The sequence below is a fragment of the Accipiter gentilis genome, chromosome 2 (assembly GCF_929443795.1).
Source record: "Accipiter gentilis chromosome 2, bAccGen1.1, whole genome shotgun sequence".
NCBI classification, from domain to species: Eukaryota; Metazoa; Chordata; class Aves; order Accipitriformes; family Accipitridae; genus Astur; species Astur gentilis.
In genome coordinates this window covers 3,664,660-3,677,627 of record NC_064881.1, presented here as the reverse complement: position 1 = coordinate 3,677,627, position 12,968 = coordinate 3,664,660, and the positions used below count along the sequence as shown (strand labels likewise).

At 44.5% G+C, this 12,968-nt stretch overlaps 1 protein-coding gene across 1 annotated transcript in view; it reads right to left on the bottom strand.

The window, feature by feature from the left end:
* Positions 1-12,558, bottom strand: part of LAMA3 (laminin subunit alpha 3) — a 121,199-nt gene extending 108,641 nt beyond the window's left edge. Inside the window, exons 1-2 of the mRNA XM_049827320.1 lie at positions 12,304-12,558; positions 6,220-6,372 (exon numbers count right to left, since the gene is read on the bottom strand). Coding sequence (XP_049683277.1) covers positions 6,220-6,372; positions 12,304-12,552 — 402 coding nt within the window. The 5' untranslated portion in view covers positions 12,553-12,558. The remainder of the gene's footprint in view (positions 1-6,219; positions 6,373-12,303) is intronic.
* Positions 12,559-12,968: the final 410 nt, after the last annotated feature.

The following is a 12,968-nucleotide window of genomic DNA, read 5'->3' as shown; positions in this document are numbered from 1 at the left end:
TTCAGTAACCTCTCAGTAGGACTTGAGGCACCCTTGCAGATCCAGAGGCTTAATAAAACACTCCTGACAGTCAGTAGTTGGTACTCCCCAACAATGTATTTTGCAGATGAAATTGTAACATCAAAAAATGCCAACTAGAGAGAGCTGAACCAGCTTTTTTGGCAGTTGCCAGCTACTCTTCTGGGTATGTGGAAAAGCAGCTATGGCAGAGGTGTAGAGAAAAGCCCGTGTGGGCTTTAGATCCACTGAATGTGTTCTATACAGTTTAACCATGTACATGTATATACAGCAATGCTAATGGTGCATAAACAGTGACAGTGACTGGAGAGGCTCCCTCTACACAGCATGCCAAAGTCATTCCTTGCATGTCAGCTTCACAGTCTGGGGTGCAGAAGCCAAGAATAAATGCAGGACTGCCAGTGTTGTTCAGTTAGCACTGTACATGTTGTATTCGTATCGCTTGTTCATTTAACTAGCCCCTGACACTAAAAAGCTACAATTTTATTTAGTTATGTAAGTCAGTGCCTGCAAGTATGCCTCATTGACATGTCTGGAGATGTTAAGTCTTTTCTCAACCAGTCACAGTTGATGGCCAGGACCAGAAGGGAGAAGCTCTCCCCACTTCACAGGCAGTATTCTGGAAAGAAGGAACACTTCCAGAAATGAAAGGGTAGTCCATTGTCCAGGTTCAATCGGTCCTTGGTCTTCTTGCCAAGGCTGCAGGCAAATACATTAATGATTGTCAGTTACTACCCTGAAATTTCTTATGCAGCCACTTTCCATTGGGATTTGGACAAAGACCAACTCAATGCTCATAATTATTTCTTACATATGGCCTATTTCTTCACAGAACACTGAAGCTATTCATATGGGAAAGGATTTCTATGATTCAGCCCTCAGTTGTCCAGGAGATAAACATCCCCTTATGAGGGCTGCAGCCCAAAGTAAAAAAAACACAGTAGTACTGTCAGCACTGGAAGGAAACACAGGGAAGTGTGGAGGGTTGGAGGCTATCAGCAGAAGTTCTGCTTTTACCATACCAAGTTCAAAGTGAGTATTTAGGACAACGTATCATAACATGAAAGTAATGTGTAGGAATGAACATGGGAAGGGAGGTAGGAGAAGCAGAAGTACAGACATGGAGGGAAGGGAGATCAATGAGTGGGAACAAAGACCTTCCTAAAGGGATGCTGAAGAAGAACCAGAGGAAGACAGTGTCAGGAAAGCAAAGGAGAGCAAGACTTGCAAGACTTTTTCTGTATATTTTAAGAATAATACCAAATTAATACCAAAAACATGTTCTAAAGCCGACGACACAGATCATTAATGCAAACGTAAGAAAAAAAATGCTGAGCCATTCGAAAGGTCTTTAATTAAAGCTTTAAGAAAACACAACACATTGACTACATCTTAAAGGACAACACATAAGCAAGAAAGGATGTATTTACGGTATTTTCCTGATTAAGGCTGGCAGCTCAGCTCAGAATGAGCTGCTTGCGGTGTGACTGAGGAATAAATGGAGCATGCATTACCTGATACAACTTTTCAAAACTTCTATGGGACAGCTGCTACTTGATCAGCTGAAGCTGCGTTAATCTAGAGTTCACAAGTAGATTCACCTTACTGTGGTATAAGCCAAAATCAGCTACCTTCAAAGCATAGTGTTTTGTGGCATGATCCCCAATCAGCTTCCTGCACAAACTGAAATATTCAGAACAAGAGTTCTCTAATACAAAGTAACCCAAGATTCTCTGTGCTGTTAGCAGCCCCATTTTTGGGTACTGCAGGGTACTGTACCTTCCCCAGACTTAAAAGCCCCTTTTCTCCCCAGTGCGAACCAAAACTGCAGAGCAGGGGTCAGTGCTGCTGCAGAGGCAGAGCTGTGCAGGGGTCCCAGAGGAAAGGCTTTGTCTCGCTGCTGGGGCAGTTCTGTAGGACTGCAGAAGCTTTACGCAGTGGTTCTCATGCCCTAATTTGTAGGACTTCTCGGTGTTAGTATAAAGGTTACAAAATTCCACAGCAGAGCTCGGTCTAATTTCAGGGTCAGCAGCAATATAAAGTCATCAATAGTCAAGCACAATGACTGCAATGACTATTTTTGGAAGTCCAGTTCAATGCAGATGAGTCTCCCATCACCTTGACAGTTTCTCCCTACAGGAGAAGGGCCTACAGGACACTTTATATTTTAGAGAATGACAGTTAAATTAGATGTAATTTCACACATATTTTAAGAAGTTACATCAATCTTTCGTAAGTTTAGAACAACTGTTTTTCATAACAACAGTTAGCCAAAGCTGATTAATATTCCCAACAACAGATAGTGTTTGTAAAACTATGGACGTAAAGGCTTGCTATCAAATATAAGAATTAAACCCATTAAGAAATACCTACTATATAAAAGAACAAGTCAGAACATTTGCCAAACTGCGAGGATTATTACAAAATGTTGACATGCTTTAATTGGCAGATAACGTTAAAGCGTAAAGTCCTCCACGGGCCATACCACCGATCTTACATTTATGGTTGAGTTTCCCTCCCTCCCTAATAAAAAGTACTAATTTGGACATTACATTCCACTGTGTGCCTTTAATTTACAACAGTGACTAGTAATATCGCTACATAAAAACTATTCAACATATCAGTACACAAGACTTCACCAAGCCCGAGTCTTTCATCACTATGTATTATTGCCACAAAAGCACAGTACAAAAATGACACATAACTAAAAGCAACAATAAAATTTGTGGACTACACTTTTTGAAGTGTAACAGTTAGACATTTCTTTTTCATCATACACTATCATGCTATCCTGAACCTTCATCTTCTGAAGACAGAGTTTAGAAAAATACCTGGGGGATTATTGCTGTAATATCTGCAAAGCAATAAGCAAGCCAAAGATGAGGGCACACCTGCTAAAATTAGGCAATCCAAAGAGTCAGGGGAAGGGCAATGAACATCAGTCAGATATTCTGGATTCAGAAGTTTAAAATATGTTGAAAACTACATTGGAAATATCAGGACCAATTAAAGGAATAAATGAGACTTCATTTGATCCAAGTATTTTAAACAAGTCAGGAATAGCCACAGTATAAGCAGGTATGTTAACAGGATGGAGAAACTGCCTCAGGGATAAACATTATAATTATTATTCAGAAGGACTGTGATTGATTAGAAATGTAACTATAGTAGAAAAAGTCAGAAAAGGAAGTAAAACAGGGCTTTTGCTTTAAGGTTTTTGCTTTTTCTCATATTACAGAGTACAGCAAAATGAGCATTTTTCTAGCAGAAAGATTTAACATCCTGAAGGGATTTTGATTTTCAAAATCACCCATAGCCCTTGTGGAACAGAAGTAGCAGCAGGTGGGTGTTCTGTTCCAACTCCATGGTACTGAGTGCTCAAACTTCCATCATGGCGCAACTATGCAATTAAATACTGTCATCAGACCATGGCAAAAGGCTCCACTGGGACTCCGCTCTCAGTCTTAAAGATATAATGGCAGGAACGCAGTAAATTAAAAGCTTTTGACACTGCACTAAGTTCTGCTTCCTCTAATTGTGAATATTTGGTGACAAACTTACAACTCAGTCATTGCTTCCCTGCACACATATATACCTTATTCTTTGTCATGTTTTGCACATGCAGAAACATTTCCATATTTTGTTTGCAGAAAAAGGTGCCTTGTGTCAAAATAATGAACAGGACAACTATTCAGTGAGGAAAACTATATCCCTGCTATCTTTTCAGTATTACAGCCTGTGGTTCTGCAAGATATTTAGGCACACATCTAACTTTAAGAATATTTATTTTTCCTTAAAAAACAAACCCTTCATTTCAGCTCACTTGAGGGGAAATTGCACTCTGAAAATTTCTGGCTCTGTCAACTACTGAGAAAGTCTGCATGACTAACACACATTAAGCTCTTAATTTTTTGGACCCTGAAACAAGGTAAGGTGAACTGGGGTCTCAGTGTTTACCTGTTCACTTGACTCTTCACTTGAGTAGACTTACTCTGTCACAGTATTTAATTTTCTTCCTCATTATTAATATTGTGCACTACTGTATGAATTTGGGGTGTGAGAATACTAGGCAAAATGTCAAAAGTGAATCTCAAGTTCAAACAAATGCTGAGATTAAGGTTTAACTGACTGAACGCAGATACGAGAGAATGTCCGTGAAGGGGGGGTGGGGGGTGGGGTGGGGGTGGAATTCACATGAATCCTACTTAACCCTCAGCCATCCACCAACTAAAATGATCGCTTCCTGACCACAAGACCTGAAGTCATTTCGACCTTTGTCTTGGATCTCCCTCGTTTCCAAGTAAGGGAGTTCAGAGTCACTTCTCCAGGTGACTTTTCCAGAGTAAAGAGAAACACACAGCCTCCCGCTGAGAAATCCTTTAATAACTACGGGAATTTTAGCACATAGTGGTTGGTCTCCAAGGAGTCCCATGAGAAGAGGGCACCGAGTTCACATCCTTCCTCTGAAGGAAGGAGGTTTCTCAGAATTTTACTCAACACATAAAAGATAAAGTGTCTGTCAGTAGGTCCGCCAAAGAAGCTAACAAGTACACAGGAGGAACAGAAGTTTTGGATGGAGCAATGTGCTACACAAGTGGATGATGATGATGATGCACAAGTGTTGGTCACAAATATGCTGGACTGCACTGCAAGACAAATTACAGCCTGCAACCTAATTCTGCCTCTTGCAGAGACCACGATGGATGCAAGCAGCTCAGAAGGTAAGGTCTGCTTTACTGGGAGCTAACCCTTCCCATGCCTATTCACAGCACCCTGCTCTGCATTCAGTGTCCCTACACAGTATGCCCAGCCTGAAAGACACACTTCCCTACAGTTTGCTGGGAAAGAATGACTGAGAAACTCACTTCAGAGGAGCACAAAGCATCAGGGGATGCAACACTCCTCAACTGTACAGTCTAACCAAAAGAGCAACACAACCGCTGTGTGCTAGGCTAATGTGGATGCTGTGGCCTAAAAATTCATCAGCTGCCACATAGCTCTCCCTTTTTTTGTGGTACAGTGGAAAAAAGCAATCAAGAAAATAGGTGTGTTATTAATTTAACTAATAGAAATGCAAATTCAAAAATCACAGCAGTTTAACTACTGACATTCTCTGTCTTAAGTTGTCTGGCCTTTCTGCACTGCTGCTATACTGGATCCAAAAACACTGAATGAACATATCCTCAAAACGAGAACCATTCCAGTCACGTGAGGGACAGGAGCATTAAAACCCTATGTAACAGAAGATGAAAAATAATTTGCACCCGAATCCCTGACAAAATGGCAGCTAAGTCTCACAGAGAAACATCTTTCCTTAGTTATTCCTCCCCTTGCTGTCAACTACATTGAATACCTATTCAAAAAATCCTGTCCTATACAATCAGTCAATAAACAGTTACTACTGTCCAAAATATATATGCATATGTATACATATATTTTGCACCCCCCAACATATATTTATAGTCATGTATTTTCAGCTGGTGTGAACTTGCAGAGCATAACTAATTTCACTGGATCAGCGCCCAATTACAGCAGCCGAGAAATCATCCCTGTGATTTAAAATACAGACAGATACAGAGGCTTTACTGTTAGCTACTTGCCTATCACCTGCAGAGGAAAGATGGGTGTTCATGTTACTGTCACATTACTAATTCACATTACACTGGTTTTGCTGTCACTTCCTTTTTAGACCATGTCATCAGTATTTTTCTATCTTGAAGATCTTGCTGGGATGATAGAGAAACCAGAAGGACCACTGAGGCTAAAATAGACTCCAAACATTATTCTCAAAATGTGTGCATGGTAAGGGATCATGAAATCTCTCTCTCTCTCTCTCTCTGTGCCCATGCAAAAGTAGAATATGAAAGGAAAAGCAGAATATGAAAGGGAAGGTGGAGCCCCAGTTTCAACTGAGCAGTCTTTCCCATAACCTCAGGTTAACATGTTACAGTCTCTGTGCAAGAAAGCAGAGTCATTAAATCTGTGTGATGCCAGTGGCAAGCACCCATATCATCAAAATTCCTGAAGGAAAATAATCACTTTAATAAAGTTAACTTGGTAAAAAAATACAGAACATAAACCAGACAAAAAAACTGTGGTGTTGGAAGTTAAAATCATCAGTTCAAAGATCTCTCCCAATTGCAAAGCTTGTATATATATGCAAGAAATGATCAAACCTCATCCAATAGCTCATGCACTTACCTGTCCCAGATCTAAAGTGACATTGACTTCGTTGTACTTCAAGCCCATAGAAAGAGGAGGACTTTGCCACCAGCGCTCTGTGCCGTCAATTGCATTGGTTACCGGGTGAGCTTTACTGGGATCAGCAGCATTGCAATAATCACAAAACTGTCCCTGAAACACAATAAATTAAAAGGATGGTCTCAGCTGAAATCTTATGCGCTGCAGAAGCATGCTGTTGTTAACCGAGATTCTGAACTAGAGTGCTGACTAAAAATGGGGTTAAGTTTTGTTTCTCTGTTTATAGAGTATAATTTTTAACGTATAAACTATTCCCCTGGCGATTAAATTACACATTTCTACCCTGAAACACACTAAATTTTATGTTACAAACTAAAACTTCAGAAAACTCTTTAAAAGGAAACTACAACAAGTCTTTCTTTGTTAACAAATTTATTGATACTTTGGTGAAATTACCTATATCACATCTGCAGGGGCATCTGCAGGAAATTAATGAAACAAAGATTCTTAAAACTGGATTAAGACCAACACACAAATTATCCTCAATTATCCTAAAAGACCGTGAAATATCCACATACATACGTAGCCTGGTATTAAAAAAAAACATTAAAAATAATCTGTCTGTTACTTGCCTATAAATTTGGTGTTACAATTTTATAATAACTGCTTTCATTTTTTCATGCCATTATAATACATTCTGAATCAGAGACTTCTGAACAATACGTATTCATGAAAAATGCAATGGATCCTTTAGAGTATTAAGTTTCCCTTTAAAGAATCCCCTTGTATCTTCATTTGCAGAAGTTACTCCCCAATTTCCAGACCACAACTAAAGTCACACTCCAGAGATGCCCTGATAATCTCTCTTTGATAGTTTCTAAAGCTCTTTGTACTCTCGGTACAATAATGATGAATAAACTTCAGGAAACTTAACTGCCTTTTAATTTGGCATCTTGGCTTGCCCCAAAAGTTATATTTTTATCTTCAAGAAACTGCATTTTACAGTCTACTAAGATTAGTGCTGAAGTGTTGTAACTAGTTATTAAGCGATATTTTTAGCGTCCCATTCACTTGTTACTCCTGTTACTGGGTGGAGATAATCAGTGAAAATGCTACACTGTGCCAGGCGCAGATCTTTGTACAACCCCAATAGAAAAATTATATTTTCATTAAATGGCAGTACCCTCTTAATGGTTACTTCATCTGACAGTTGCTTAATCCATTCCGCCAGTGAGTTCCTGACACTGTGTTGGACCCATGTTTTAAATAACATAGTATTTACACCATTCTTTTTATTTAGCTAAGCATATTTTCATCAAAAAGATGTGACAAATCTTTTGTTATTTCCAAACCCATGTTGCCTGGCACGAAGTATGTTCCTACCTTTTAAGTATTAACAGAATCCCATATAATGGCCTTTATTTTGTTTGCCGCTGTTGTCGGAGTAACCAGCGTAAAGTAACCAGAGCAATCATACTTGTCCACTTTTAATAGAGGAATAACATTAAGGCTGTCACATGCTGGGTACAGTCTTGCAAGCTTGGTGAATTTAAGATGTTTATCTCTAGCAGAATTTCTTAAACATCTGCCATAGTTACTAATGGACTGGAAACTACTCCATCAGTCACATGTGATACAAATACACCATCTTGTGTCTTTCAAATACAAAACATAGATGTTCACTGAATATTTCTGCATCAGTACTAATAATTTCAGGATTCGCATCTAGCAATGGTTCCGTCCTCACCCTGCTCTTCCAAAAGCCCAGAATATGATGTTGCTTCCAGAAGACATGGCTACCCTTAGCTGTTCTAATTCAGCACTGCAGTTGTCAACCTGGCTGAGGGTTAACTCTTGAGAATTCAAAGAGTTGCTTAGAGACTTACTAAATCCTCACATACATAGGTTGGTTAACTATGTCTGGGGTCATGTTATAACACGATTCTCCTCCAGCTCTGTTAGAGAAGATGGCTTGGCTGATTTTCATACTAGCTACAATATGCCAGGACACTGCTGGATTCAGATACAGTTTGCTGCAGTAGACACCACATCAGCCCATGCTAGCTACAGGCAACGCTGCCAGTGTCTGCAGTGACAACAGAGAACATCCTGTCACTATCTGCAAAATCAATACACTGAGAAATCAATTTATGCACCAACAACTGCATTTACCACCGCATCAGAGCATCTTTCCTGACAAATGTATACTTGGAGTTCTGACATGTTATGTGCTACAACAGTACAGGCTTCCCTAAATAGTTTTATAATGTGCACGAAACATGGTCCAAATTCACATTCACAATAATCAGGCTGGAAACACACAGGCAACAGCCGCTGCTACAGCAGTTTCAGCTCTGATCTGGAAACAGACTCAAAGAAAGGCTAAATGAGCAGAAAACAATGGGGAGTATGAAATGCAAGCGTTACATTTACACACGCCTATGTGATTTCAGTATACCAGAGCACTTGATCTGAACTCAAGATACCATCTTTTTCTTTTTGGGCACATAATTCAAAGAATTTTATTGCAACAGATGGAGTTTCAGTTATTTAAAGTACATTCCAGCAACCCTGCCAACAAGGCAGCAAAACAAAAAATGAAAGAAAATAAATTATCGGCCAGAGCAGCCTTCCCTGCTTCCCACTGGCAGTATCTCAGGCAAGCCACGCTCAGCCTGTCTGCTACAGGACACGTCTCCAATCCAGGAGACTGGGGCTCGAGACTTTGTTTGATTTTGGCTGCAGTTCATCAGGCAGGCAGGTGTGCATTTGCTGGTGACCTTGCCACCCTCCTTTCCCCTGGTTCTCCTGACAGAAGGAGAAAACTGGAACCGCATGAAGGAGTTCGCTGAAATATGCCGGTGTGGACCAGAGACACCCAGGGATGAAAATGTCTCCCCTGTAAGTTATAGAAAGTGGCAACAATGAAGGATTTGTTCACTGTATTTAATACCTAGCAGTGCTGTGCCCACTGGCAGGGCAGGACAGGTATGTGGTTTAATTCACACCCGCACACCACTGCGAACAGATTGGCAGACAAAACCAGGCATGCCATTTATCTACCAGTTGCTGAAATATTTTACACTGCAGTGCATCTCTTCACTCAACAGTCTTCTTATTAAGTCATTGTCCCACTTGCCAACGTGCTAAATAAGGGAAACGTACTGCTTTCCACAGCGTATGTCCAGCACTGCCTTAAGAGCCTCGGTTGAGCTGCCCGCGAAGGGACTGTCCACCCCACCGATCGCCTCACAGAAGAGCTTTAAATGACCTCTGAATGCTCTTTCTGGATTTGCTGGGTACTACATTAAAAGACACATCACCAAATGACAAGCTGAACAAGAGAGGCCAATGGCAGAGCAGTAGAAATGAAGCTGGGACTGCTCTTTCTCTCTTTGCCTTATTTTCAGTGCTTGGGAAAGCACTGGCAACAGAGCCGTCCGCTCCCTTCATCAGAATGAGGGTCACCCTCTGCACCTTCTTTCCAATTTCCCTATTCACAGAGCAACAGTTGCAATCCACCCTTGTAGAGGCCCCAAAGGTGAGCGACTCAAGCGTACAGCATTGCTTTAACTTGAACTGGCCTGACACGGTGGCTATTACACCCATCACTGTATGTAAAAGCCGCATGACCTTCCCTCAGATTCTTAAGAAGCAACACTTGAATACTTACGCTGATTTTAAATCCTTCTATGTAAGCTCAGCTTCCGTAAGAGTTTAATGCACTTCTCTCCAACTTTCCACAAATGAAGAGATTCTCTTATCTACACTGTCTTTGAACTTGCGAGGTGGAGTGCCTCGATAATACGTACATTGTACTGTTACCGCATTTTCCACGGCTGGATTTCCCTGGCCTTTTGAAAGGCTTTCCAACCTTTCTTGAACCACAACTACTGGTAAACCACAGAAGTATTCATGTTATGTATCTCAATGGGGCTTTGTTAAAAACAGAGAAATACTGCTGTATCCATGCTTGCCCAAACACTGTAGGAGGCACAACATGCTTCCTGGTGCCAGGGCTGAGCTTTCAGTAGTCCTTCTGGGAACCCGAATCAGGCATGAACAATAACAGCCCTCTAACCTAGGACCTGTAAGGCAAATATTTTAACAAGAGGAAGTCCCCCACACACACTTCCTAGCCTCTTCCTACATAGAGGAAATCCTCATTTCCAGTTGGGTGTTAGTATATAAAGGGAACAATTCCAGAAGACATCAATGGCAATGCATCACACAACAGGCTTTGGTCCACTTGCTTGACATGTTTATTCTGGTGTCTGCTTTGCCGATTTTTGTTCTACTGTGATTTCTGATATTCCAAGGCACGTTAGTGTGAGATTTCACTGCAGCAGTGGGCTATAGCACGTTGCTGAGAACGTGGCAGAGATGACTGGGCTTGCTATTCACCTGGTGGTTTCAGGCAATTTTAAATACGGCTGTTGTGTTCAGTATGGAGGGATGGATGCCTAAGCTTCAGAGGTGTGTTAGAAACAGAGGACCAAGCAGTATCCTGATCATCACAACCTTTTTTTGTAATCTTAGTTTAAGCATGTAATACCTGTGGCCCAGTTTTACTAATAGGAAAACTGCATATTACTCAGCCTGTAAGCACCTCCAAAGCATTGAAAGCTTTTTGTGATGGAGAGCACCACACAGATGTAAGGTAAACTGAGATTTCACGGTGAGGCAGGGAGGCATGGCAGAGAGAAGTTCAGGGCAAAGCACGCTGCTGGATGTGGCTGCCTAACGAACAGTGAGGGCAGGCTGTGGGATGGTGTATGCTCCCTTCCCGCATATGACAAGGAGTACATACGCTGCACCATCTTAGCCCTCTCTGCCTCTCTTGAGCATCGGTCCCCTTTAAAAAATGAGGAGAAAGACACTCTTATCCATTGCAACCTCTACTGAAACCAGATACGAAGGGTTATTTCACTATGAAAACATACAAACACCTCATAAGACTTCGAAATCCTAACCCTTCTTCCAAGATGCTAAAAATTTACTTGCATTCTTTCTGTATTGCCTGGAGTCAGAAAGTGGACCTTAAAGCTTTCAAAATCCCTTTCAAATTGCCATTTCATTCTGGCTCTCTTCTCCTCCCACCAAGAGAGAACACAAACAAAATAACTTTGGAAGGTCTGAGGACTTAGGAAAGTCCCCCCTTTAACAAAGTTCTGATCAAACTGATACTGAACATCCATCGCAGTACATCACAGAGTTTGGTGCATTTGTTACTCCTTCCTTAACAGACGTGTTCATACAAGTTTCTAACAAAGGAAGAATATATTTCCATTAACCCTTTCGACAGGAGTTTTGCCACTTATTGTTGTCTTTCTCGTGACTGGCAGAAAACGCGTGTAATAATCTTATGCTGTGCTAGGAGACAACATCGTCGTCCTCACTGTGCTGCGTGCTTATCCTCCCTGTCAGCGTCCCAAGGAATCTCTGGCTTCCTCCCACGAGCAATGCAGGGCATAGACGAGAAGCCTCACATGTAGTGCTTGTAAAATACCACAAAGCCACCCGACTAAAACCGGACTTCTTTTCCCACCGCCCGCCCGGGAAGATGCCCGCTCTCCAGCGAGAGGTTACCAGTGCAGTCCGTCCCCCATCCATTCCCCCTCCACGCCAGGCTCGCTGCCTTTACTCCCAGAAGCACCACGCTGCTCTCCGCGGACCACAAAACACCGCGTGGGTTCTCCCTTAGCCACCTCCAGCCGCCCGGCGGGACGAGCGGCTCACGCATCCCCGGGAGCAGCCGCGGCACCGGGAGGAGGCAGCCGCTCCCCGCGGCGGCGGGGGGTCTCCGGAGGGTGCCGGGACACCGGAGGCGGGGGGGGGGGACGACGGGACGGGACAGAGGCGAGGGCAGAAGCGCCGCTGCCCGCCTCCACTCCGCCCAGCGCTTCCCTGCGTGGGGTCCCGCTGGTCCACGCTGCCCTGCCCGTGGCACTCACCCACCCAGGAGAAAACGCTCGAGAAAACGAGACCACGCACCCCAGGGTAACGCCAGCACGGCCGGGGTGGGGGGGACACACGCCCAAAAACACAGCGCGAGGGGAGGGGAGGGGGGCCCCGCCCGGTTACCTGGATGGCGCGGCCCAGGGGGGCAGCGGCCGGCCCCCCCACCAGCTTGCAGTACAGCTCCGGCCGCCCGCCGCCGCCCGCCGCCGCCTCCCCGCAGGTGGCCGTCGCCCAGATGCCGGCTGCCGCGGCCAGGTTGAAGTACGGCGGGTGGAGGCTGTGCCCCATCCCGCGGGAGCCGGGGGGGTCCGGCTGCGCGGAGCAGAGGGTGAGGAGCGCCCAGAGGAGCGGGGAGCCCGGCGCCGCGGCCATCCTGCGCCGGGCTCTGCCCTGGCCGCCCCTCAGGGCGGCCCTATAGCTGCGGTAGGCGGGCCGGGCCGGGCCGGGCCGGGCCGGGCGGCGGGAGGAGGAGTAGGGAGACAGGGGGCTCCCCGCGCTCTCCCGGCCCGCAGTGCGCGGCCTGGGGCGGGGCGGGGCGAGGCGGGACGGGCCGCAGCGCCGGTGCGGAGCGGGCCGCGTCCTCCAGGGTCTGCGGGGCGGGACGGGGAAGGGAAGGGTCTCGGAAGGGAAGGGTCTGCGGGCCGGTGGGGCTGCCCCGGGTGCGTGCCCTGACGCCCGGCTCGGCGGGCGTGCTGAGAGGTGGCGCCCCCGGCCCCCGCCACCCCACGGCTCAGAGGGGAGCTTTCTGATCCCCCCCCTCCCACCCCCCCCCCCAGCAGTGTGCGGGG